The sequence below is a fragment of the Boleophthalmus pectinirostris genome, unplaced genomic scaffold (genome assembly GCF_026225935.1).
Source record: "Boleophthalmus pectinirostris isolate CB_2022bp ecotype Guang Dong unplaced genomic scaffold, ASM2622593v1 HiC_scaffold_13, whole genome shotgun sequence".
NCBI classification, from domain to species: Eukaryota; Metazoa; Chordata; class Actinopteri; order Gobiiformes; family Gobiidae; genus Boleophthalmus; species Boleophthalmus pectinirostris.
The window spans coordinates 20,207,831-20,233,747 of record NW_026571036.1 but is presented as its reverse complement, the minus strand read 5'-3'; the positions used below and the strand labels follow the sequence as shown (position 1 = coordinate 20,233,747).

Below are 25,917 nucleotides of genomic sequence, written 5' to 3'. Positions count from 1 at the left end.
CCCTCCCTCACTTTTGCGCGAGCACCGAGGAGGCGAGCTTGGAGCGAGCTGCCCAGGATGAGGACCCCGCTGCGGGGACAGGCTCGGACGGGCGGGATGCTGTTCCCCTTCGCCCTCTGTCCCCTCTGCCCCTCGCCCCTGTCTCCCTCCTCGGACTCATGAAGCCCCCCGCCGCTGATGCAGGCCCGAGCTGCCGAAGAGAGGCGCGCAGAGGCCGGACGCAGCTTGGAGCATGTACTGGCGTGTGGGGTTCGCCTGTACGCGCTCGTTTGTGCTTGAATTTGGCGAGACCCAGGGCCTGTCCTCGTTCACCGGCCTTTTGCTGGGTGCCGCCTCCGACGAGCAGCTGTCGTTATTCGGCTATGTGATTGCCTCGCCTCTGCAGGACTACGGCGGCGCCATGGCAGCCCTGGGCTCGGACTCTTGGTGGAGGAAGACGCTGTATTTGACTGGAGGGGCCCTGCTCGCTGCGGCTGCTTATTTACTGCATGAACTACTGACCATCAGGTACAAACAACATCAGCATCTCATCTGGTCAGGCGGTCTTATTAAGGACTTAGTGCGCCAAAAAATCAACACTTGTTTATGTCCCTTTGCTCCCCCTCCCTCCTGGTTGTTGTATTTTCACTGGGGTGCATTTGATATTACTCAATCTGAGCAGGCACGGGCGGGGTGAGAGCGCGGAGACGGTGGAGAATCTGGAGTCGTGAGTGGGTGGGTTATGATGTAACGTAGCCCCCCACCACAACCCTCTCATCCACCAACATGCAGCATATTTTCGTTTTTTATTTACGCCAAATGTGTGTGTTGAAAAGGATCGGGCCTGCTACTGATAAATTGGCTGTAAATTGTAAATACCCTAATGACAGCCTTCAGTATTAGCCAAATTATTCCGCTACCAATAGACATTTCATATATGCCCACTATGTTACATTAGCCATCACTGATTTATGTCTTCTGACAGAGGGTCACATTGAACGTATAGGTCAAGGACATTGCAGAATCATATTTGCTCTTTTGACACCATTGCAGTTGTATGCAGCTTTGAAATAGGTTTTTCACTGAGTGCAATCAAATCCTGTTTGAGCTCCTGGTCAGAAGACAGGCCTATTGTGGTCAGTGTTTATGTGTGAGAGCGGAAACATAAGCGGGACATTGTAAATCGTCTAAACTGTTCATTCACAATGCTGTTATTCCACGTTCCCTTCGGCTAAGGGCCTTATTTTAGTGCTTTTGTGTTTAACAGACAGGCTTCACTGCATCAAAAACACGCTTTGAGCTGCAGCACTACAGTGTAATGGATAGCTCCCTGAGGCTGAGCTGTTTGTCCGTTTCAGCACTTCCCACAGTGGACAGCTCCCGTTATTCTCCTCACATGAGCTCTGTGCTGCCTAGTGCTCACTTGTCTGTATCTAGCATTTTATTTTCACAGCAGCATTCCTCACTACCCGTGCATATATAATCGCCTCTCTCTAGGAGCTTGTTATTGTGACATTGCAGTTTTCCCTTGAACTAAAAATACTAGCGGCGCAAAACCAATCGGGCCAAGGATATCTGCTCTGGCTGCAGATCATTATATGTATTCAGTCAGTCAATGTAAATCTCCTAGTTACTCAGATGACTGCAGTGATAGACTCACACAGAGGTTCACACTGAACTGAGTAACACAGTACACCTCAATACTTTAGGGACGATTACATGACAGGGAGTAACTGGGGTACTTGCATAAAGCATTATAAAATATAAATTACAGTGTACATAAGTGGGTAGTGCTGTGGGTAGTGTGTTATCTAAGTATCACTTTCCTCTGGTCATAGTGACTACTTTATGTCCTGGTTACATTACAAATGATCTTTACTCACACTTTGGCATGTTTTGTTGATCATGTATACATTTCTGTGTATCTGTACATTTGTAAAACCACATTATATGGACATGTTATACCTCATTTAAATTCAATCATTGATTAATTTCACAGATAGAATATCCAAATCAACATGATAAAGATTAAGATTGCTCTCCATCTTGCTGTTGTAGTAAAAGAGCATATAAAATATATATAGAATAAAAAGTGGTGTGTGCGTGAGTGCTGGTGGTGGCCGAAGGCAAAGACTGGCAGCCTCACTTCTGTCAGTCTGCCAGGGCAACTGTGGCTACAATTGTAGTTTTTCACCACCAAGTATGGAGTGAACAAACAATGAACTAACAATAATTAATTCATTAATTCATAGCAAAGAGGTGAGATGAAAAGTAAGATGAAACACATCTTAAATAATTATGAAAGTAACATAATGTCCTCTGCAAACAACAAAAATATCTGTAAAGCTGCAATATAATTCAAGGTATTATTTTTTTAAATATCCCATTTTATTATGTAAACAACATGAAAGCACAAAAGCAATTTTTGTCCCACTTGAAAATAGGATGGATTAGGGATTAAACTGACAAAACCTATCCCATAATATTCCATCATTTGGAAATAGCAAACTTGTGTGGTTTGACAAACCTTATGCCTAGCAGGGGTCATTCTCAAACTGTCATTCTCCTTCTTATTTGCTGCTGATTTTTACTGTGACAACATTGTAACTGATGATGACCAGGTTTGTATCAGCAGCTCCCACATGTGCCCATAAACCACAGGCCTATTCTCACAGTGTGGTCATTCTTTATCTACACAGGAAAGAGGAAGAGCTGGACTCTAAGGATGCCATTATTCTCCACCAGTTCTCCAGGCCCAAATCTGGTGCTCCGTCTTTGTCCCCTTTCTGCCTTAAGATGGAGACCTACCTCCGCATGGTGGACCTACCTTACAAAGTATGTGCCCATGTTCATATAATTGATCTTTAAAATGTAATGGAAAATGCTCAGTGGAGAGCATTTATTACATCCTAGAATTTAACACCATAATTTTCCAACAAAAGGCAGGGGGGTTTATCACTGTATTGGCAATTTACGTTTTTGAATGCTATAACAAAACAGACAATTGTCATTCTTAGTTTTTTGTGTTTGTTTTTCTGTTGTTTTTTTTTTGTAGACACATAATACATTAACCTTTATGTAAATTTTTGTTTCATGTGAACAGACTTAGTAATTATATTAACTAGAAAACCAGGTCAAAACATCTGCATTATGAATAGAATATCTGTGTTCTACCGTAGAATATAACAATGTCATTTTTTAAATGTATTTGGGGTTGAATAATGGCACCATTTTTCTAAAACTATTATCACAGGGAATACACTGAACTTTGCACCAGTTATTATGTTTACAGAATTACAGAGATATTGATCAGAGACATCTGCAGTCTGACAGTTAAACAGCAATTTCTACCTGTCCCCCAGCTTGATTTTAAACTATAAGAGTGATTTAGAATGAGTGAATTTGTTGTATTTTTCAGAACTACTTTGATGGGAAGCTCTCACCACAAGGAAAGATGCCGTGGATCGAGTACAACAGGGAGCAGGTGTTTGGGACAGAGTTTATCATTGATTTTCTGGAGGAGCGTCTGGGTGTGAGTCTGAACAAGAGCCTGACGCCACAGGAGGTCGCCATGTCTCGAGCTATTACCAAAATGGTGGAGGAACACTTCTACTGGTAAGAGGGGACAACTATTCCCCCTTAGGAAAAATACAGCAAAGGATCTCAGCATTTTTCTAGATGTAGGTTGTTTTGGGATTTCATAGCTATGATAGGAGGTGTATTCTTTTTTAACATACACCAATGCAGGTTAGAACATATTTGATTTGCATTACAGTAACTGCTATTCAAGAATTTCCACTTTCTGTTTTAAGGACTTTTCAGTATTCATGTATTGGTATTTGTAAAAAAAAAATTCCAATTATATATATATTTTTTTCTAATAATTTTTTTTTTCTATTTCTGTTGGAAATTGAACAGCAATTACGCTAAAGAATTTTCTGTATGTGTATACAGTCATGATAAAAAGAACAAAAATTATATTAACCTTACCAAATTGATATGGTTCAAGTTTTGTTGTGAGTAGAAAAGCTCAGAAATTGAGTGCACAAAGAGGTTAGTCGCTAGAGCTTGGCAAAAAAGTTTGTGGCTTGATCCATAAATCTGTGGTTTTGTGGAATTATAAATTATAATGGTCTTTGGGTTTCAATAGCCTGTAATGGATTCATATGAAAGTAAAAGACATGCTTAATGTAAGGCCCTGTAAATATCTATTGTGTAGCTACTATTCCTGTGGTTTCTTCGAGGCTGTAAAGGTTCCTAATGATAAATTGCACAAGAAAAAATACCAGAAATACAATGCAGTAAAATTGTACCTTGTGTCTCAGGACCATAGCATACTGTCAGTGGGTGGACAACCTGGAAGAGACCCAGAAAATGCTGTCGGTGAGCGGGCCGCTGAGTGACGTTCTCAAGTGGATCCTGAGTCACCTGACCGGAGGCATCGTGAAGAGGGAAATGTACGGACACGGCATCGGACGATTCTCTAAAGAGGAGGTCTATGCGCTGATGGAGAGAGACATGCGCACACTTGCTACACTGCTAGGTAAGAGGCCAGTAGAATAGCACTGCAAGATAAGATATTAAATACTATATTTTATTAAGATTTCATAGTAAATTTAATGTAATTTTTTTATTAAATTAGACTACAAGAACATCTTAAATTAGGCAAACAAGAAAAAGCATACCATAATATAGGTTTGACAAAAAAGCCTTTAAAAAAATATTTGAATTAAAAATCAGATACATTTATTCTTTAGTTTTTTAGTCGAGAAAGAAAAGTTTCCACTGGAAGTCCTGAGTTTCACTGTTGTACATACTGGGCCTGGTACCTTCAGTAGAGGAGAATTTGCAATGCAGCTGTTTTGAAAGCAACTCATTACAGACCCCCTGTGGCTATTTTGAGAATAACTGAATAGATTGGCTACTTTACCCTTAGCAAATTAGAATGAAGAAAAATGCATAATTCATGTATTTCTGTCTCTATAGGAATAAGATTTAAAAAAAAATATATATATATATATATATATATATATATATATATATATATATATATATATATATATATATATATATATATATATATATATATATATATATATCATAGCAATTCAAGAATTGTAGTTTTAGATTTAATTTAGCTGCATAATTATCTATATTATATTAATGTCACATGTGTATTCTTGTTTGTATTTTTAGGTAATAAAAAATACCTTATGGGCTCTAAAATTACAACAGTGGATGTGACAGTGTTCAGTCACCTTGCTCCAGCCATGTGGACGCTACCAGGATCCAGACCAGAGCAACTTATCAAAGGTTAGATCCACTTAAATATTTAGAACCCCCTATCCAACCACCACAACATTTATTATTATTCGATGTCCATTAAGCATCTTCATCCCTGTATACCACTCAGTTTACAAAGGAAATGCATGCCAATATTGAACTGATGCTACAGTTAAAATCCTACAACACTTAGAAATGATTTGTTTTTATTTGTTTTATGCAGGTGAGCTCATTAACCTGGCCATGTACTGTGAGCGCATCCGACGGAGATACTGGCCCGAATGGTTTGTGGACCTAGAGGACTTGTACTACACAGACACTACAGAGCGCAGTGACTCCCCTTCCAAACTCCCCGACCTGGGCCTGTACTCGCGCTCTGACTGCTCCTCCCTCCTTCAGGATGACTCCCCTTCCCTCGTCACCCCTGTCTCTGCCCATAGCCCAGTCCCCCTTCACAGCCCTCAGTACATTGAACAGACCCACTTGCCTAAAGACATTGAGTCTCCAGACAGTGACCCCACGGGACATTCTCTGTACGACTCGGATATGGACACTGAGTGCTCTGAAATGGACCAGTTCAAATGTTGACGAAGCAGAAAAAGTAGGAAACGTAGCGACACATCGAGCACCTCTGACTGCTGGTGAAATGCTTGTTCTCTCCAGTGCCCCTAGAGCATGACCAGAGAGGTTTACGTACAGGTGGAAAGAGGGATGATAACGCAAACTGCAGTGGAGGTGATTAAATCTTTTAGGGAAATCAGGAGTCAATGATGCCTCTGCTGAGTAACTCCTCCACAACTTTATCTGCAGTCACAGTTTTTAACTTTATCTATCGGCATGTTGCTGTAACCATGGCAACTACACGTGACCCTGTGACCCCCAAAGCCGTCCAGCCTGTGTGTGTTAACATAGACCACTGTACAGAACAAATTCAATGTACATATGAGCAATTTGAATCTTGATAGATAGAGATATACAAAGTATATAAAATATAAATAGTATAGATAGCCTGCAAATACGAGTCTCACATTAGTGTAAATAGCCATTGTTGTGCCAGTTTGTCTTGACACAAGAGTTCATCTGTTCATTCCCATACTGTCTACATGATTGTGATGTATTTGTATAAATGCCTTTATTTAGTTATTGAAAGTTCAGGAGAGCTAAGGACCATAAGCACTTTGAAAATTACTTTGCCAAACTAAATTTCCTTAACTTCTCCCAATATTTATTTTTAATCATTGACACTCATATCCATTTTATAATACTGTTATCACATCTAAAGTCAATTAGTCTAAAATGCATCCAACATTCAAGCGAATGGAACAATCATGTAGAAATAGATTTATTCGAGATTAAAAATATATGTGCATGGCTGGTACGTGCTATGAAAATCTCCCTTTACACCTGATACTTTTAGTCAAACACGATCTTAGTCTAAGTCAGTGGTGTTCATTGAATTTGTTGTCACTGGCTTCAGTTTGTTGAACAGTAGGTTGCTTGGAGGGGACAAAGCAATAAGGGTCCATTTTGGTCATTGTTTGATTATGTTGTGTTAATGTGCAAATCTGGTGTGTGTTTGTCATTCAACAAATGCACATACTTCTGCTGTTGCACATTTAGGCCACAGGAACATTGTCTTCTGTTTACTACATCTTGAAGGCAGTAGCACACTCATTCACTCCTGATCTATACTCCAAAGTCTATTTCGGAAATTTATAAAGTGCAAAGATAAACAATGGAGTGCCATAGAGATTGATAAAAGTACTTGTGAGAAGCATTATACTTAAATAGGACCACCATAAGGACAATAAAGCGTCAGGATTTAAAATTAACCAAAGTTTTGTGTTTGCTTAGACCATCATTAGTGTTTATAAATTGAATATATAAGGTTATCCCAAACAAATGGTGCTTGTAACTGTGTGAAGTTGAATTTGAAACAATGATCACCTGTCCTTGTCTAACGGTTCTTCCTTTCCAATTAGTGGTCTTGTTTCATCCATAAGGTGTAATGTTTAATTTACAACAGTGCCAGCATATTTTATACGTTATTTATTTTGTATTATATTTATATTTATTTGTTGTCTGAATTTTAAAATGTAATGCCTTATTTATTTCTTGTGTACTGTATCCAGCACCAAGGATTATTTTGCACTTTAGTTGTGTTTTGCTGTTTGGCTGGTGTGTGTGCAGTGCAATAATTAACTTCCTTTGAATACTTATAGCAAACATTGTTCAGTCTCATGCATGTTTGTCCACTGTTAGTTGTTGTTAGTATCTCCAAAATGGTCCTATTTCATAACGTTACATACAATTTTCTCATAAAAACATTTAACTTTTCACTAGAAATACTCTGCTAAAGTCTTGTGTCCCTACTTCCTCCAGCTGCTCAGTGGCCATCCTTCACTTACGAATAGAAGCCATAAACATTGTCTGTTGTTGTCTGTGATTTGTGCTAACTCCGAGTGTACATAAGAGAGACAAAAAATAACCATGTGATGTAAAAGCTCTTAAGATGTTATGAATGTATTGTGTCCTATGAGCTGCGTGACAATGGATTACTTGTCTGATTTCATTAAATATACCTGTGATATTTTCTCTGCCTTGTTTTTATTGTTGTCTCTGTAAATTCAACAGTCACTTCCAGTCAGACCATGTAGGGCCTAAAAGATACAAAAAAATAGCTTCTCCACTGGAAATCCACTGAATACTATATTAACATTTCTACATTTATTTACATTTATCTATTTCCTATTACTGTCATTTTTACTTTAAAGGTCCTATATTGCTTCACTAAGTAATTTCTAGGGCTGAAATGGTCCAAATGATTCCAGTGAAGGTGTATGGAGTATAAAAACACTTAGAAGCACTTCTTGTATTACCCCATGACATCACAAGGTGGAGTGTTTTCAGTTTGAGAGAAGAACTAAAATACACAGGGTTTGTGAATTCAACATGTGTGAATGAAAGAAAACACAACTCCAGATATGTTTGTGATGAGGAAACAACATTATAACATAGACCAGAAAATAGTGTAACATGAGCCCTTTAAAGGCACAACTTCTCTGAATGATGGTTCGAAACTTGCTTTACCTGTAATTTTCCAAATTATTAAATTTGCCTGATTTACATTTTTTTATGTCTCAAAAACATGCATTCTTACTGTGATTGGAATGTCCTATCCACAGATCTGGCCTGTAACTTGGTCTTGTGGTGTCAGGTAAATATCTCCATGAAGATAAATAAGTTTAATGCCATATTGTTGCTAAAGCAATAACATATTCATGGAAACTGGCAGGTAGCTGACTCTCCCCCAGAAAAGTAACATAGTACAACTTCAAATGAAATACATGTCCATTTGAGCAGAGGAGAGTGGTATTAGCCGCTGTTTCTGTAACACTTAGAGGTTGCTTGGCCCTGGCTCATATCTTTCCCATAATTCCCTCCCTCTGTGCTAGCTACATATGACAATACTGGGCCCACCAACAATGAGCCAGGATTAACTCTCTGCCCTTTTCTTCTGTGTCGGAGCCCAAGAGCCAAAGACAAGAGAAAAATCTGAGAAAAATAAAACCATGAAATGATGTGGTCACTGTGGAAGGGTCTGCCTATATCTGAGCAAGTATTAAGGTAAGTTTATGCTGTCTCATCCTGCAAAGAAGCAGGGGCCATCTGTCAGGAACAGTGGACAACTACAGTGCTACACAGAGGGACCCTTATTTATACTGAGTGAGGATGAAGCTGAAGGAAATGGGACATGTACTCAGTACACAGAAAGACTGGATCCCGAATCCCTGACCATTGTGCTGTGAATAATGAGAATTAACCATGTTTAAACACTTGGCCTGTGTTTAATGCTACTGTTTTTCAATCCCTGAAGATTCTGTTTGCTACACAATTAACAATAGCAACAGTGGCTCAAGGGAAGGCATAGAGTCAGAGCACCGTGTGTGTGTGTGCGTGTGTGGGTGTGTGTGTGTTTGCCACAACAAGCGAGGTGTACATGTGAGAATCTGTATATTGGGCAGACGGTTCCCCATTGATACGACCATTGTATTTGAATTTTGGCATTTCGAGGGCATATTTCTTTTCTTTTCTTTCTTTTTTTTTTTTTTTTTTTTTTTTTTTTAGCTTCATAGTTTTTATTTTATTTATATTCTTACTATTATTAAAAAAAAAAAAAAAAAAAAAAAAAAGAAGAAGAAAAAAAATAACTTGTGAGCGTATGTAGCCATAATTACGTCATCAATGGATGATTCAACCGGTTGTGTTTCATATCTTGTCCACGAGAGGGCACTAGTGGACCAGTTTATCTCCTGTGTTGCTTGCCCTGAAAATGTGTGAATTTGAAGAAGTGTTTGGTGTGTACAGACAAATGATAAATCAACATAGACATAAAATATTGCTTAATATAGACTACAAATAGTGGGTGACCTTTTGACACTAACGCGTTTCATAAATGTTATAAACTAATTTAATAATTATTTGCTTGCACAGATGTTTTTATTGGAATATTTTTATGCATTTGCAATCTTTTCTCACCTAAATTTGCTCAAACCTGCGGTGTTTCAAAAATAAAATAATCATTATTTGTGTAAAAGTGTAAAAGTAGCTGTTTTTTTTAATACATTTTGCACAAAGAGAACTCTGGATGAGCTCCATGCACTCCAAATAAACGACGAGTTTAAGACTACTGCATGTGAAAGTTGCTGTTTCCCTGGAATCAAGACGATTTTGAAACGCGTAAAACTCGACACAACTAACAATTAAAAGACACATATGACTTTAGAATATGTAAATCCACACAGATTCTATGAAATAAAATAATGTGCAAAGACTGCAGTGGTATATACAAATACGATTTAATGACAAAAAGCATTTAGAAATTGTGCAATCGCTATTTTCCATACTCTTGGTGAAGTCACAGATTTCAGGTCAATCTTTTTTTGTTTGGTTTATTTCAAACCTTAAAGTTCCAATGATGGAGAGGAGGAAGTGTCAATGGCAGAAATAGCCTAGTTAATTAAAATAAAGCCAATTTTATAATAAATTAAACAAAAATATGCAATTACAAAATGTGCGTAAAATTAGTTTTGCGCATTTTCCTTTTGGTCAAATACATTCAGAGAGGCCCTTCAGTATCAGTCCAGGAGAGAGAAAAGTCCCATCCTCCTACTGGGTTTAAGTTTCTCAGTGACTGTAGAATCTGACAATAACCTCCACCATCAACTCAGCCTCCATCACAGCGTCAAGGTGGCACAACTACACGTTGTGCATTGGCACAAACTCACAGAGAAAACACGAACGAACAAACGAAGCCATAAACGAATGTAAATACATCCCACGAACAGTGTTCATCAGACACAGTAAGAGCAGGAGAGCAGCCTGCGGCCAGAGCTGGTATAGGTGGAATTATTGATATCATTATTGTTATTAGCAAAGGAAGGCAAGATGAGCTGGAGTCTGTCTCCAGCAAGACAGTCTCAGGTCTCACAGCTTTAGGATCAAAACAATAACACAGTGTAAACAGGCCACAGACAAGAAACGTCTGCACAACCAATTATTATTATTATTATTATTATTATTATTATTATTATTATTATTATTATTATTATTATTATTATTGGACTATGTGTCTCTGCACAATAACCAACCATGATAAATGTAGGCCTATAGGCCAATCTAAATGTATAATATAACGCATAATAATAATAATAATAATAATAATAATAATAATAATAATAATAATAATAATAATAATAACAGGTTTATGGTTATATAGTTTCTGCTTCTGAGCCTGCGCTGCAGACCCCATGTTGCTTTGTTGTTGATGAGATGATGAAGATGGCGTGGCTACACCATAAACTCAGTGCACTGTCTGGTGCACAGTCCTCTGTATAATACACAGTGGCACGAGCCTGTCTTTCAAACAATGCATTTTAGCCTGTTTTGGTTCCTCTCAGCAGCCCCACATCAGCTCCTACCACGAGCACCACGCAGCGGCTCTGCGTCAGTGCCGCGCGGTTCCTGAGTCCGGTCCAGGCCTCCTGGGGCGATCAGATCCAGAGAACAGAGGCACATTGTGCCCACAGCGGTCACTGCACTGGAGTCTGTCCTCCATGGTGAGGGGGAGTGTCCCCATACATGTCCTCTGTCCCCGGGAGAGGGCCCCCTGCGGGGGTCATCCTCTTCTCCTTCTGTCGCCGGTTACAGAACCAGACTCTTACCACCTCCTTCTCCAGCTGCAGGCTGTCCGCAAGGGAGTTGATCTCCGCGGCACCGGGCTTCGGACACTTGAGGAAGTGGCTCTCCAGTGCGCCTTTGACCCCTACCTCAATGGAGGTGCGCTTCTTTCTTTTTCGTCCCTGCGCCGCAATCTTGTCCAGGCTGGTGGGGCTGCCCGACGTGGAGTCAGCCTCCTCGAGCCACTTGTTCAGCAGCGGTTTGAGCTTGCACATGTTTTTGAAGCTGAGTTGCAGAGCCTCAAACCTGCAGATAGTGGTCTGGGAAAAGACATTTCCATAGAGCGTGCCCAGTGCCAGGCCCACGTCCGCCTGCGTGAACCCCAATTTGATGCGCCTCTGTTTAAACTGCTTGGCGAACTGTTCCAGCTCATCCGAGGTCGGGGTGTCCTCGTCGGACTGGTCCTGGCCCGCGTGCTGCTGGTGGTGCGTGTGCGGGCCGTGCTCACTCAGGTGCGGGCTGTGGCTGTGTTGCTCGTCGTCCCGCAGCGTGTGGTGCATGGAGCCCTGCTCACCCGCGGGCACGAGGCTGAAGCCGGACTGCGCGTACACTAGACTTTGCTCAGAGGTCGCCATGGTGGCTATATGCGTGGAACTCGCACCGCTGCGCCATGTCCTGGCATCATGATGTGTGTGCTGCTGCTGCTGTTGCTGTTGCTGCTGCTGCAGATTGTTGGGAGTCTGCAGCTCCTCGCGCTCGCCCTCGTGCAGAACGGGCTTTACGTCCTGATCCGAAAGGGGGCTGTGCGGCCACGGCGTTCCGCTGTCCGCGTGCAGCGCCGTGATCCACTGGTGCGCGTGGCCCGGTAACGTGCCGTATTCGTTGTGGAGCAAACTGTGCGCGTCCCTGTACGCGGCCGCCTGCTGTAGGCTCCCGGATTCAGAGTGCGGCGGCGGCGCGCTACCGGGGCTCAGCACCCCGTAGTGGTTGGACGTGGCAGTCGCCATCACGGACTGTGACCAAACTGGGGCCGGACTGTGATACTGGCCCAAAGGCAGCTGGACTTAAAGGAGGAACTCTGTGCGCGCCACGGGGCAGCCTCACGTCTCTCTCAGCATCTCCGGGCGCAGTGCCAAGGGACGCAGAGGCGCGCACCTGTGGTCCGCCTCGCGCCGCTCTTTATTGGCCGAGAACGCTTGACAGATGTGGTTACCCCTGACAGCACCCCGCTCATTGGTCACGGGAGATTGTACTGAACCCCAATCACTCCCAACTGCACGAGCACAGAAACACGAGAGCCCCCGGACCAGAGGAAGAAACCTATAGAACTCCAAACTATGGGTCCCGTGGTCTGATCTGGGTCGGCAGTCTCTCCGTGCGTCCTGCTGCTGCGTAAAAGATGCGCTTTCCTCAGAGTGACCAGCCCAAGCTCATGAGCCCCTGGAGGCACTGCTCCCTAAACTTTCACCAAGTCACGTGATCAGGCTCAGCCTCCAGCTGCTCGCGTGCTCCAGGGCCCTGCCCCGTTGCTATGGCGAATTTTCAATGGGACTACACCACCCACGTCACAGCTGCGAGGAGTTTGTGGAGACGCACATTGAGCTCAAGGAGTGACACTGGAGGGGCAAATGACCCTGTATCCACCTGCAAGCATGTCCTATCCCAAGCTCAGACACACACGCCCTACCCCCTGTTTTAACAGAACAATGAGTGAAGATAAAGTAGCCCTGATTTTGCTGAGCCCAGAATGCCTCTGAGACTGAAACCCTACTTTGGCAAATACTGGCATTTAATTTTATTGGTTCAAAGTAGGTCACCTGTGGTGCAATATCACATATATTAAGTGGTTAAACACATTGTGGAAGGACAAAAGACCCCATTAAACAGCCATATTATTGTGACACACATGGGCATATTTACATCTTGTGTTGATTGGATAAGAGGGACACCTATTGGACTCCCGTAGGACATGGTTATGTTGTGAGTGATGGGTTAATCAATAAACAGTTTGATAAGGTGCAAATGTGGACATAACGTGACACAGTGAATTATGGAGATGGAAAGTACATGAGTGTATGATTGGGGTGTAATTCTGAGAATTACCAAATCTGTCGCCAGGGGCTCTGGCAAGTCGTGTGTTAAGACAGGCACAACATATTACCCTAATAGACTAATATGCAAACTATGGGCCGTCCAATTACAGGACTTAATAACGCATAAACGATGCGGGTCCTGTTCTTACAAGACAAAGTGCTCAGTGTTAATTCAGGCAGGGCTATGTTCACTGTAAATATCACCAGCACCAGCTCTGCACTTTCTTCTGTATTCAACACAGAGAGTTAATGACGGAGAATGTAAGCATTAAATTAGCAGTAATTATATCGCCCCAGTGCTGTAAAGATTCAATTTCTTGGCAAGTCTAATGGGCTTAAGTGTCCCTGTGTGCAGCTCTCACTCTCCATCAGATATTTATGACAGAAACATACCTAAAGCAACAAAACAGCACTGCTGCATTAACCCGGGAGTTCTGCTTCTGACAGGTTTTATTTTCCCAGTCTTCAGACTGGATATATTTATGTCAGTGTGAACATATCCATAAATCCAGACATGCTCCTTTTTGTGTGTTGTGTAAACACAACCAGCTTCTGTCCTACATTCATTTGAATGGACAATAGTTCAAGTAGCAGGTGAAGTCTTTCATGAGCCTCTATTTTTGGTTCACTATCACTTTCTATGTGGAACCGTGTGTTAGCCCTGTCCCTCCCCCTGTGGGAACCCTCCACTCTTTGGACCAAACTGGGGCAGGGGGGATCCTTTATGCTGCTGGACACACCGAGATAATGGCCATTCCTCCACAACTGGCCACACAATCAAAAGCAAAGAGGACTCGGAGGATTCCAGCTTTAACCAAGCCATTGTCCGGGCTAATTACATCTGAATGCGAGACCCACAGACCCCCACTACCTCCCCATAAGAGCCCAACCTCAGCCCCAAACAACCCTTCAGAGAGCAGCATCAACACAGTCAAATATATAGTCCACTTGTTCTTTAGGTGTAAGTGCTCACTAGGCACACACCCACACCCACACCCACAAGATATTAGATCAGATCTGGGCTGGCGGCACTCTGAAGTGATGAAGAGGTCTTAGAGGACTTAGGGGGTGAATAGAAAACACGCGGAAGAGCCTTTCTCCCAACGTACTCGCATAATCCAAATCTATAGCCTCCTTCTGCTCCTGCGCAGCCATCTGGAGCTAGAAACAAAGATGCAGATTACAGTGTCAAAAATCACTTGTAATTATAAAGTACTTCTAAAGTAGCTTCTGCAGTCAGGTGCTAGTATATTTACTGATATGTGTTGATTAAATAAGAGAATTATGTGTAGATTATCAACATTATGAAAATTTTAATTTTCTATTCAAGCTAAATTTTGATAAATGTTGTAATGTGATGAATTCATAACAGTGTCCAGAATAAGAATCAGTGACATTCTTGTGTTACTGTATAGTAGGTTCTCTACAGCCCAAAGACAGAGAAGCACTGTACGAAATGAAGCCCACATTAGCCCATAAATGATGGAACATGCTTCATTCTCCTATACAGAAATAAACAGAAGATTGGGTAATCATCAGTTATTTTCATATGTGAAGTTCCAAATACATATATTGTAATGGACAGGTTGATGTTAAAAGGCATTTGACAGAAAATTTTGTAAGTTTGTTTCCAAAAAAATCTAATAACATCAAAACATTTATTTTTTACTATCCAAAAATATGTTCAATTACATTTTAGTGGATTTTATCAAGGAATGAGCAAAGCAGTGAAATATTTCGATTGCAGTAAAATATATTTGGCTTTTGACAACACCGCACAGTGCAAATTGCAAGCATCTAGTGACAAATTAAAATGGCACTGTTTTTGCAAATGAAAATTTTGCTGTAAAAATGACACTTTTTAAAGGTGTGCTATGTAACTTTTTGGTTGGGGATCCGGCACCTCCTTGTTTCTATGGATATGTCATTGCTCTACCTGGAATCATCTACAGCATGACATTAAACAGCTCTACCTTTCTTTTTTTATCAATTACAGGTGGTTTTATAGCTCAAATATGCCTAGAAAAACTGTTACTGTGAGAAAAGCATTGGACGGACCCTCCACCAGAAAAGTACACAATGCACCTTTAAAGCAGTCCAATCCAGTCTGATCAAGAGTCTGTGAGTCTATATGTAAACTTAGCTATTATATCAAAACAATTATTGCATTGGTTTGTTACAGAGAAATGCATGTTAGAGAATAAGAACACCCCAAGTTAAGTTAAAATAAACCTCATTAATACTGAACAATAGAGCCATGACTCTTTTGTTTTTATCTTAAGTATAATTATTCTCCTTTTTTGTCTTGGGTTTCTGAAGATACTCGTCTAACCATTTATGATATGAGGTTTCCGCTGCTGCGCGATCTTGTTGGTATGAGTTATGATAAAAAGTCCCTGGATGCCTTTTTAAACGTGGTGTGTGTGCAGAAATCTCAGGGCTTGGAGGTCTTGCTGGTGTTCAGTTTAACATTGATTTATTCTCTTTTTCCAATTTATTTCTCCTTCGCCTGATCTGCCACTGGGAGGACAAATGGAGGAGAAACCAGCCCCTTAAACACACACAGTGACAAATGCATCCACTGTAAAAACACACTACAATTTATCCTATTTCTGAAAAGGACCAGGCAAGGAAATACTTTAATACCTTTAAATCTGGACTTTGCCATTTAAAAGCAAGCACGTACAGCAGAAACACAGTCCAGGATCAAGTATTTATTTTTTTATTTTTTGTTAGACAGGAGAGTAAGCAGCAAGAAATGGGAGTAAGGTGAAGAAAGAGACACACAATCAAGCTTATGGGTGCTGTAACCAAAGTCACAGTGTAGCATGCAGTATTGTCAAATGTTACATTGCCATTAAAGTTACTCAATAAAGCATGTTCTCATGGTTGCAATAGAGATACTGATAAATCCTGAACTTGCATCTCTTTGCATGAAATTGGTGTGACTCAAAAATGTTTAAAGGATCTATAATACACTATTTTCTGATCTATTATAATGCTGTTTCATCATCATAAACACCTTGGATTTGTGTTTTATTTCATTTTGATGAGGTAACAACATTATAACTTGGCTTAAAGCTCACAAGACACAATTTTGCATATTATAGGACCTTTAAACATTTGTTCATTATTTCAAATCTTACAGGACAATTGGCCAAGTAGTCCTTTTCCAAATAAGCACCAGCATGAAAAAGGCCAGAGTTTGATTGCAGATTATTATGTACAGAGAGGAAAATATCATAGATCCAGCCATAGAGGATTACTATATTTGGTTTTAGCAATCGGTTTTAATCACAGAACCATGCTGATACTGTTTTCTATGTTTTTTTTTTTTTACTGGATTAGGTATCGGTTCTATGATGTCGGCTCAGCCAATAGCTCCATCGTCTATTTCCATTTCAAGAATTGTCACTCCTTCCTCTGTACCTGCTGCCGTAAGTCTCATCATTTGGTCTTAAAATGTTCATATTAACCCACTCTACCTGATCCTGGTGTTTTTATTTTGCTATTTTGCCCGTAAATAAATACGGAACTGGCTCCAAATTCGCCCATATAATCACCAGAATTGAGAGCTTCATTTGACTGCCTAATGCTATGGGAACGTCACACTCTCAGTCCACTTCTTTATACAGTCTATGAGTGGTAATTACTATGTTTACTGCTAAAGATCATTTGAATTGTATTAATAGTACCAAAATAGAAGAAAATCTATAATTGTAGCGACTCCTAAAAAAGCATAGGAAGAAACAAAATCTATCTCCCTCAATGCAAAAATATCAGTCACCTCAAAAGTATTTTTCAGAATCAATATCTTTTTACACCCAAGTGACCATAGCATTAATCTATAAATCCACACCACAGGCCAGGTCTCAGGACAGCAGAGCCAGTATAAGACTTCCCATGTTGTCCCATATAACTGTCCCAGGAGAAGTCATAAAGACATAAAGGGACGCGCGCTCCTCTAGGTGAGTGCTCGTAACTCAGACACAGGTATTTTTAGTGTGACAGAGCTGTCAGGGGGTCTAGATTCATCTCATCTTTTGCTTCATAACAGCCACACCAGCCACACGCAGCCAAGGCCTAAGTGCAGCTGTATATTACTGTCACGGCTTTGGGCTAATGGTTTGAAGAAGGAGTGTGGCCAGAAAACGCTTGTCACTTCTGCTCAGGACTGCTATAACAAACCTAGGTCTTGTTCAAGTTAGATAATGTTTATAAGTCTACTTGGATTCTGCTGCAATACATTGCAGTTGTCCAAAAAAATTTTAATTAAATGTTATGTTTACTGAACAAAAGTGGCATGATGTTTTAGCATTACATTTATGAATTATTCAACAGTGAAATCCTAAATCACACTAGATCACACTAGATCAACATTCCTTTACTCCTATAAAGATCAGCTTTATAAAATCAGTGAATGATTTGGTAGAGCTTATGTCCACTGATTCAAAGGTTGATGGTTCAAATCCCATTCTTGATGTAAACAACATTGGTAAAGCGGTCAGATTCGCTGACCCACAGGTTGGAGGTGAGATTCTAGCTCCCAAAGACGAATGCTGTCATTGTGTCCTTGAGCAAGACACTTAACCCACAAGTGCCTGCATACACTGATGTATGAATGGTGACTGAATGGGTGGTCCTTGATGTAAAACATTTTGAGTGCCTTGAAATTGGGAAAGCACAATATAAAAAATGTGACCATAAAGTTTAGTTAAGGTGACATAAATTCATAGATATTTTATCAGGACTAGAGCCTAGTCAAACCAAGTTTAAATGAAAGCTAAACTGGGCTCAAACCAGTGTAAAGCCACCCTATGTGAGGAACTTCCTGGTTCCTATAGCCCACATTTTTGTCATTGTTTAGTTTTAAACCCTATGAAGAAATGAACTGATTGTTATGAAAAAGGGAGTGAATCTTCTGAAACACATTTTAAAGTTAGTCCATTTTCCACCAAGTCTTTGACATTAAGATCTTGTAAGTGCAGATTGGGACCACTCTACCTTCCTTTGCAGACGATGAAGAGGAGGGACTGAGGGGCGGAGGGAGGGGGCAGGTAGGTCGTTAAACCCACTTGAAAGCTCCGCGCGCTGATCGATCGTTCCGAGGCGAGCAGGGATTAAAATCTGGCTAAGTCTGTTCCGATCAATACTGATGGCTCACCCTGGGTTAAAATGGGCGTAAATCTCCATACATGTCCATACATAGGTCCACACATATGGTCTACAGTGCTGATAAATCTGCTGCTATCCATGCAAATAGACACAGAATGGCCACAGAGCTCCCATAGTCGATACACAGAGTACCCATCAGCCCTTACCCCAGCTCTATCCTGTTGTATCAGCGCAGATATACAAGTCCTTTCAATGGCAGAGAGAGTTAAGCTGATCTTAATGTGTTTGAGGGTCCGTGTGCCGGAGTGTGAACGAGACAAATACAATGGTAAAATGGATTCAAAGAGACACATAGACTTTTTATGGGGACGTGCACAGGTTCAGACAGCAAAGCAATAAAAAAGCAATGACTTATAGACAGTGGGCTGACATGCATGATTGACCGCTTTACAGCCTAATGAAGGATGGTCATCACAGCACCGATCGACCAACAAGCACAGGTCTGCCTATCAATTACCAATACTGATCAATGCAGCAATATGCAACAACAGCGAAGAAAAACTGTTGTAAGTCTATAAGCACATGGGCTAGTCCTGCAATCTACACCACACAGTTTAAATGTGTGTCTGTGCAGGATGTAACTTTTTTGTTGAGGGTCTGTCACCTGCTTGAGTCTATGTCATTGCTCTGTCTCGAATGTTCCACAGTATGGTATTAAACAGCTCTACCTTATGTTTATTAAGTTACAGGTGGTTTTACTGCTCAAAAATGCCTAGAAAAACATGCATTTTAACTGTGAGTAACAGTCCATAGATTTGACCTGTAACTTGGTCTGGCTTGGTCTCTGTGAAGATAGAAATTCCAGACAAAGCAATAACATCTTCATGGAGAAAAGCATTTGATGGACCCTCTATCAGAAAAGTTACTGCTAAGACGCTCTGGTAGCTGTGATTGTTTCCAGCTCATGCCAGTGTTGTTTAATAATGAAAAGCTTACATTCTATTTAAGTAAGATGACAATGGAGAAGCCATAGATGTGCTATTGTAACTGCATTATTTATTATGCTTCAAATACCATGTTAACAACATCAAAAAGTCTATATGAAAGTTTAGTTGTGGCAAACAAAAAGCACAAAAAAACTGTACAAGTGCATAGAAGAACACATATTAAGTAGGCATTTGATATCTTTATGGGAGATGTGAATGCCACTGGAATATGTTAAAATATATATATATATATATATATATATATATATATATATATATATACATATATATACACACACACACACACACACACACACATATACATATATATATATATATATATATATATATATATATATACATATATATATACATACACACACACACATATATACAGTGTTGGGGAGTAACAGATTACATGTACCAAAGTTACATAATCAGAGTACAAATTATGAGTAACTGTATTCGGTTACAGTCACTGTTTCAGTGAGTGGTAATTGGATTACAGTTACTTTGTTGAAATAAATGGATTACAGGGAGGTAATTTTCAGCTTTCCCATTTTGGGCTAAACCAGGACTAAAACCAGGACGTAAACCAGAACTAAACTAGGACTAAACTAGAACTAAACCAGGAGTTAAACCAGAACTAAAGTAGGACTAAAACCAGAACTAAACTAGGACTAAACTAGGACTAAAACCAGATCTAAACTAGGACTAAAACCAGGACTAAAACCAGAATTAAACAAGGACTAAACTAGGACTAAACCACAACTAAACCAGGACTAAACTAGGACTAAACCAGGACTAAAACCAGAACTAAACTGGGACTAAACTAGGACTAAAGCAGGACTAAAAACAAAACTAAACTAGGACTAAACCAGGACTAAAACTAGAACTAAACTAGAACTAAACTAGGACTAAACTAGAACTAAACTAGGACTAAACCAGGACTAAAACTAAAACTAAACTAGGACTAAACCAGGACTAAACCAGAACTAAACTATAACTAAACTAGGACTAAACCAGGACTAAAACTAAAACTAAACTAGGACTAACACCAGGACTAAACCAGAACTAAACTAGAACTAAACTAGGACTAAACCAGGACTAAAACCAGAACTAAACTAAAAAGCATGACAATATCAAGTAATCCAAAGTATTCAGATTACGTTACTCACTTTAAGTAATTTAATAGATTACGTTACAAACTACATTTTGGTATGTGTAATCTGTAATCTGTAGGGGAATACATTTTTAACCCTCTCCAGGCAGGCGTTGCAGATTTGCAACAGCTAAAATTCCAATTACCTACTTACTCCACATCCACATTTTATGAGCTTTTTTTACTCAGGAGCATTTTCTCCCATCCGTGCTGATAAACGTGGACAATGCAGACTGTGTAAGAATGGCTCCACGCAAACGGCCTGCCAGAAGTGCAAAATACTTTTTTTGTTCACAAAGGATAAAAACGTCAGGATTGTATATTACTACCCCATATTATAATTTAATATTAGATTTTTCCTGATACTAAAAATTAATTTGAGCCTGAGCCAACACTGTATATATATATATATATATATATATATATATATATATATATATATATATATATATATATATATATATATATCTTTAACATATCAAAACAATGGATAACAGAGGTAGAACCAAGTCGTTGTTTTGCAAGTCTCTCAAGTAAGTCTCAAGTCTTTGACCTCAAGTCTGAGTCAAGTCCCAAGTCAAAGACAGTCAAGTCCAAATTACTGGCCAAAAAGTCCAAGTCAAGTCCAAGTCGTCTGCTTTGAGCTTAAAGTCATTTCAAGTCTTTAAACCAAAGTACCAAATATAGCTTAGATTTCTGTAATTTATATGAATTTTAAGATAAATTGTACTCAAAAAGTCATAGTATATTTAGATATGAGTATTTATAGAGTATATAAGTGTTACAGAAAATAATTTAGTTAAATTTTTTCCTTTTTAAGTGTCTTGATCTTAGTGTGAATCAATACAGTCAGAATAGAAAGAATTCACATTTAAAAGTGCTTCTCAAGTCACAGGCTTCAAGTCCAAGTCAAGTTGCAAGTTACTGACCTTCAAGTCCAAGTTGACTCCCAAGTCTTAGTCCATTTTATCAAGTCAAGTGTCAAATCCTAAAAATTGTGACTCAAGTCTGACTCGAGTTCAAGTCATGACTTGCAAGTCCCCACCTCTGATGGGTACTAATGTAACTTATAGTTAACATCAAGTAAATAGGAAACATTCATTCATTTACATTCATACCACTCAGGCATTCATATACCAGTGTAGACTGCACAGAGGAGTGATTTTAAAGTGTCTTGCTCAATGAAACAACATTAAAACAGCTCACATGGAATCAAACTACCACCGTACCAGATAATGTATAAATATTCTACTTAAAGAGTAACTGTAAAGGTTACTATGATATGTTGTGTACCTTTAACTGAAATCCTTTGGTTGTTACACTGTATGCAGGCTCATCCAGGATTTCAATTTTGACGCCCTTGTAAAAGTCTGAACATTTTCATTTGTTGCTTTTTAAAATATTTATTCTCTACTATTACTGTTAGATAACTTTGAACACATATTTTCATCCGCCCTTCACAAAACATTTGGTAAATTCTGGCCTCATTTCAGTGACGTCAGGTCTCTTTTGTGCAGTGGGTGAGAGCTGTCCTTCACGGCTCTGGAGTGAAATCAGTAAAGGGCTCTGCTGATGACTCACAGGTGCAAACACTGCTGAATTATGGGTACGAGCAAGGGTCCGGGGGGGAGATCAGGTGACAACAACAGAGAAAGAGATAGACGGCAACAATAATCATTAAAAGCTTTATACTTTCACCCACTCCTTTTAGATAATTAGATCAAATCTGTTTTGCCCAGAAATACTATAAAATTAGCTCTTAGAGCTAAATGAGACTGAGCTGTCTGCATGTAATTATAGAATGTTATTATTCTCCATGAAACAGGAAGTACAGTGTTTACATGCTAGTTGTTGTTAGCTTTATGGTGACAATAGACTATATTCTGGTCGTAAAGTTATGACAAGTGCTCTGAAACTCATTGCGGTGAATTATTAGGATGCTCTGCAAACAGTTTTAAATGAACAAATTATGTTTTTGACAATTTTTAGAAAGTAAAAATCAGGTACCAGACCTTTAATTAATATAAACCCAAAATTCTATAAAAGAATAATGAATTTAATATTGGATTTCAGTCTGATATGCATTATGTTAGTAACTACTGCTCTAATGATTGGCCTTCTACTTTATTAAAACATGTTAATAGTAGTGAGTAGCTCAATTCGCAAGGTTTCAATATGAAATTATGTCCTTTTAATGTTTATGGCAAAGTAATTATTTCTATAGCCTACACTACTATATAACTGATCAAATTTTTTCAGTAACAATTGCAATTACAATTTCAATGAACGAGAGAAACATAAGAAAAACATAAGAAACAATCAGCACCTCACATGCTCACAGCAGAAGAGGCATGTTTGCAGGTCCTGAACCAAGATGGATGTCCTGAGATTGAACCAGGGCAGAGCCGAACCTCAGGGACCAATGCTGCTCTTCACTGTGTGGTAATCAAACTCACTGCTGGCTTGTTCCACGTGTTTTACTGTCATTGAGGTCTGCAAAAGGATCTGTGCTACAACTGTTATAAAAAGCAACATATAATTCAAATGATACAACTATATGAAAATCTGAATAATGCTGGAAAATATTACTGTTTTGAAGATATTTCTTAGACTTATTATAGTGTATAGCTCTTAATCAAAATTACACCTGCACAAATACACAGTTCCACTTTCATCGTCTGACTGGCAGCTGAACAAAACATGAAAAAATGAAAGGGTGTCACAGCTTTTGTAAGGAAACACAGCTTTACACGCTTTTTTCATGCATATCAAATGTGTTTCTGCAATTGGAAAGCATAATAATTCGGGTAGAGGGACTTACTCTTGGAGGCAACCTAGCCAATTAATTTGCAGCTCAGATCTCGCCGCCTCACTAGAGAGGTGCTAGGCTACATACTACTGGGCTAATTTGTGTAGCAGGTCTGTATTAAATATATGCATGAGGCTAATTCGGTTAGTGTCGTAGCCCTGTAGCTGTGGCGTGCGCGGCGCTAGCTCCCATTAGCGATGTTTCTGCCTCTAGTGGAAATCAACACAAGTCGAGGCCGATGCCACATTTTTGCATAAAGCAAACAGAATTAAATTTGCCTGACTAAATCAAAGTGTATGGTGCCAAATGTGGGACGCGCTCACTCCCCTGCTGTCGGCGCCTGTGTGCATGTCCGCCGCCTCTCACTGGGATAAATTACTCCGGAATCATAAAAGAGGCAAATATTACACAGAGAGGAAAAGAGAGGTTTGAGTGGAGAGGGATTCTAGCTCCAAACAATCCCAGCATGCAGTGGGCTATGAGACGTCTCTGGTGTGTTGGAGCTGCTCGGATTTTTGTCAGGCTCAGCATGTGTCTGTTTGGATCTGCTGCATGTTTTTATATTTACACTGCTCAGTCCGCAGGAGGATCTTCATGTATTTGTACTTAGATATGTTCAGCATAAACGAGACAAAAACAAGAGAGAACTCATATACTCAGACTGTGTGAAGGCATATGAATAATTACGGGAAACAAGTGGACTCTGCGCTGTTAAACCACAGCTCTACGAAGTGGGGGTGGACTAGAATATGTAGGCCTATAGCTCTAGTGCAGCATAGTTTGCTTAGGTTTTTGTCAGATGCCCTTCCTGATACAAAGTGTTTTTGGTGCACATCCTGGAAGAGAATACATAACTTTGTGTCTCCAAAACAGAGACAAGCAAAGTCTTTGTCTTGGTCAGTGTGCAAATCAAGTTATCATCTTACTGTAATCATCCTGCTGACCCAATATTGTGGCAAAAGAGGCACAGTACCTCTCAGACAGAAGGTCCGGGGTCTGATTCATGGGCAGGGCCTTTCTGTATGGAGTTTGCATGTTCTCACTGTGTCTGCAGGTTTCTTCTGTGATTGCAAGCTCTGGTTTGCTCTAGATCCAGAAACATGCAGGTCAGATTGGCACATAATGGTGGCACATACAGTTGCAGTTACTCAGAACTAACCCAGGGCTAGACCTCGCAATTTTACTGTACATCTTATATGTGTATAATGGAAAATAAAGGTCTCAAAAGGTCCTTGTAAGGAGGTAGGTTTGCATACAGCATATTATTTATGATTTTGTTTCGTAAAATAATTTCTGTTTTGAATAATGGTGAGTGTTATTGATTAGCAGACAGGGCATGTATGCAAAAGCCACATACAGTACATCCAGAAACATGCTGCACTTTCCACTCTATTGGCAATATATTTAGAGACAATTAAAACATGCGGCCTACTCCAAAGAAACACCTTTAAAATTGCTTCAAGTTGAAACAGCAAAATCAACAGTATTGGTGGCCCAAATGTTCCAAATGACAGTATATATATATATCCCCCATGATACCAGAGCAGGAAACCAAGTTCATATATTTTTATTGTCAGAGCAGTGTACCAGTTGTGGAGAAGAGTGTGCGTGAGAGTGAGATTGGAATGGACTGAAAGGAGGAGACACACAGCTCTTAGCAGTTCGCCGCAGAAAAAAATAAAATAAAAGGGAAAGAAAAGAAAGGCTCGCTTGGCTGTTCCTATTGAACTTGACCTGCGGGCCAGATCAATGTGTGTGTGTGTGTGTGTGTGTGTGTGTGTGTGTGAGTGTGTGTGTGCGCGCGCTGGTGGCTGTCCGCGGAGCTACAGATCAATGTGTCTCCGTGTGCCATGGAATGAGAGAGCCCACTGATTACCCAGGGGTGACGGGCGCGCTGGAGGAGGTGGCGGGGGAGAGGGAGGGCGGTGTAGGAGGACACAGTGGGGGTAGGAGTGGGGGGCGGGTGATGAGATTGAGCCCAGGACAGAGCTGAGACTGGGATCAGGACAGAAAAGCCGAGCTCATTTCATTTTCATTTTTCCTTCTGTCCCCAGACTCCAACCACACTTTGGGGCATTCCACACTGTGCCAGAAGTTCCACATCCAGATGGCAAAGATCAAACTGGGAATACTGGGAAACTACTTGAGCCTGATCAGTTTCTTTTGTTTGTTCTATGTTTTATAAACTAGAGACAGAGCAGTTTGTAAGAGCCACAAAAATCCTATAATGTTCAAGGTTGACAGTTTAGTGTAGGGAGAGAATAGCCCACTGCCCTTATAGAGGTGCAGTCCAGCCATTTTGTTGCTTTA

The 25,917-nt window shown here is 40.1% G+C and overlaps 2 protein-coding genes across 2 annotated transcripts; one reads left to right on the top strand and one right to left on the bottom strand.

Moving 5' to 3' along the window:
• Positions 1-38: 38 nt before the first annotated feature.
• faxca (failed axon connections homolog, metaxin like GST domain containing a) lies at positions 39-7,809 on the top strand. The gene is made up of 6 exons (XM_020917560.2): positions 39-507; positions 2,679-2,814; positions 3,398-3,594; positions 4,305-4,522; positions 5,176-5,292; positions 5,486-7,809. The coding sequence occupies exons 1-6, from the start codon at positions 233-235 to the stop codon at positions 5,848-5,850; spliced, it is 1,308 nt and encodes a 435-aa protein (XP_020773219.1). The 5' UTR covers positions 39-232; the 3' UTR covers positions 5,851-7,809.
• Positions 7,810-11,354: 3,545 nt separating this feature from the next.
• pou3f2a (POU class 3 homeobox 2a) lies at positions 11,355-12,676 on the bottom strand. Its single transcript, XM_020917571.2, is given in 2 exon segments — positions 11,355-12,467; positions 12,470-12,676. Coding segments are annotated over 2 exon segments (1,320 nt in total).
• Positions 12,677-25,917: the final 13,241 nt, after the last annotated feature.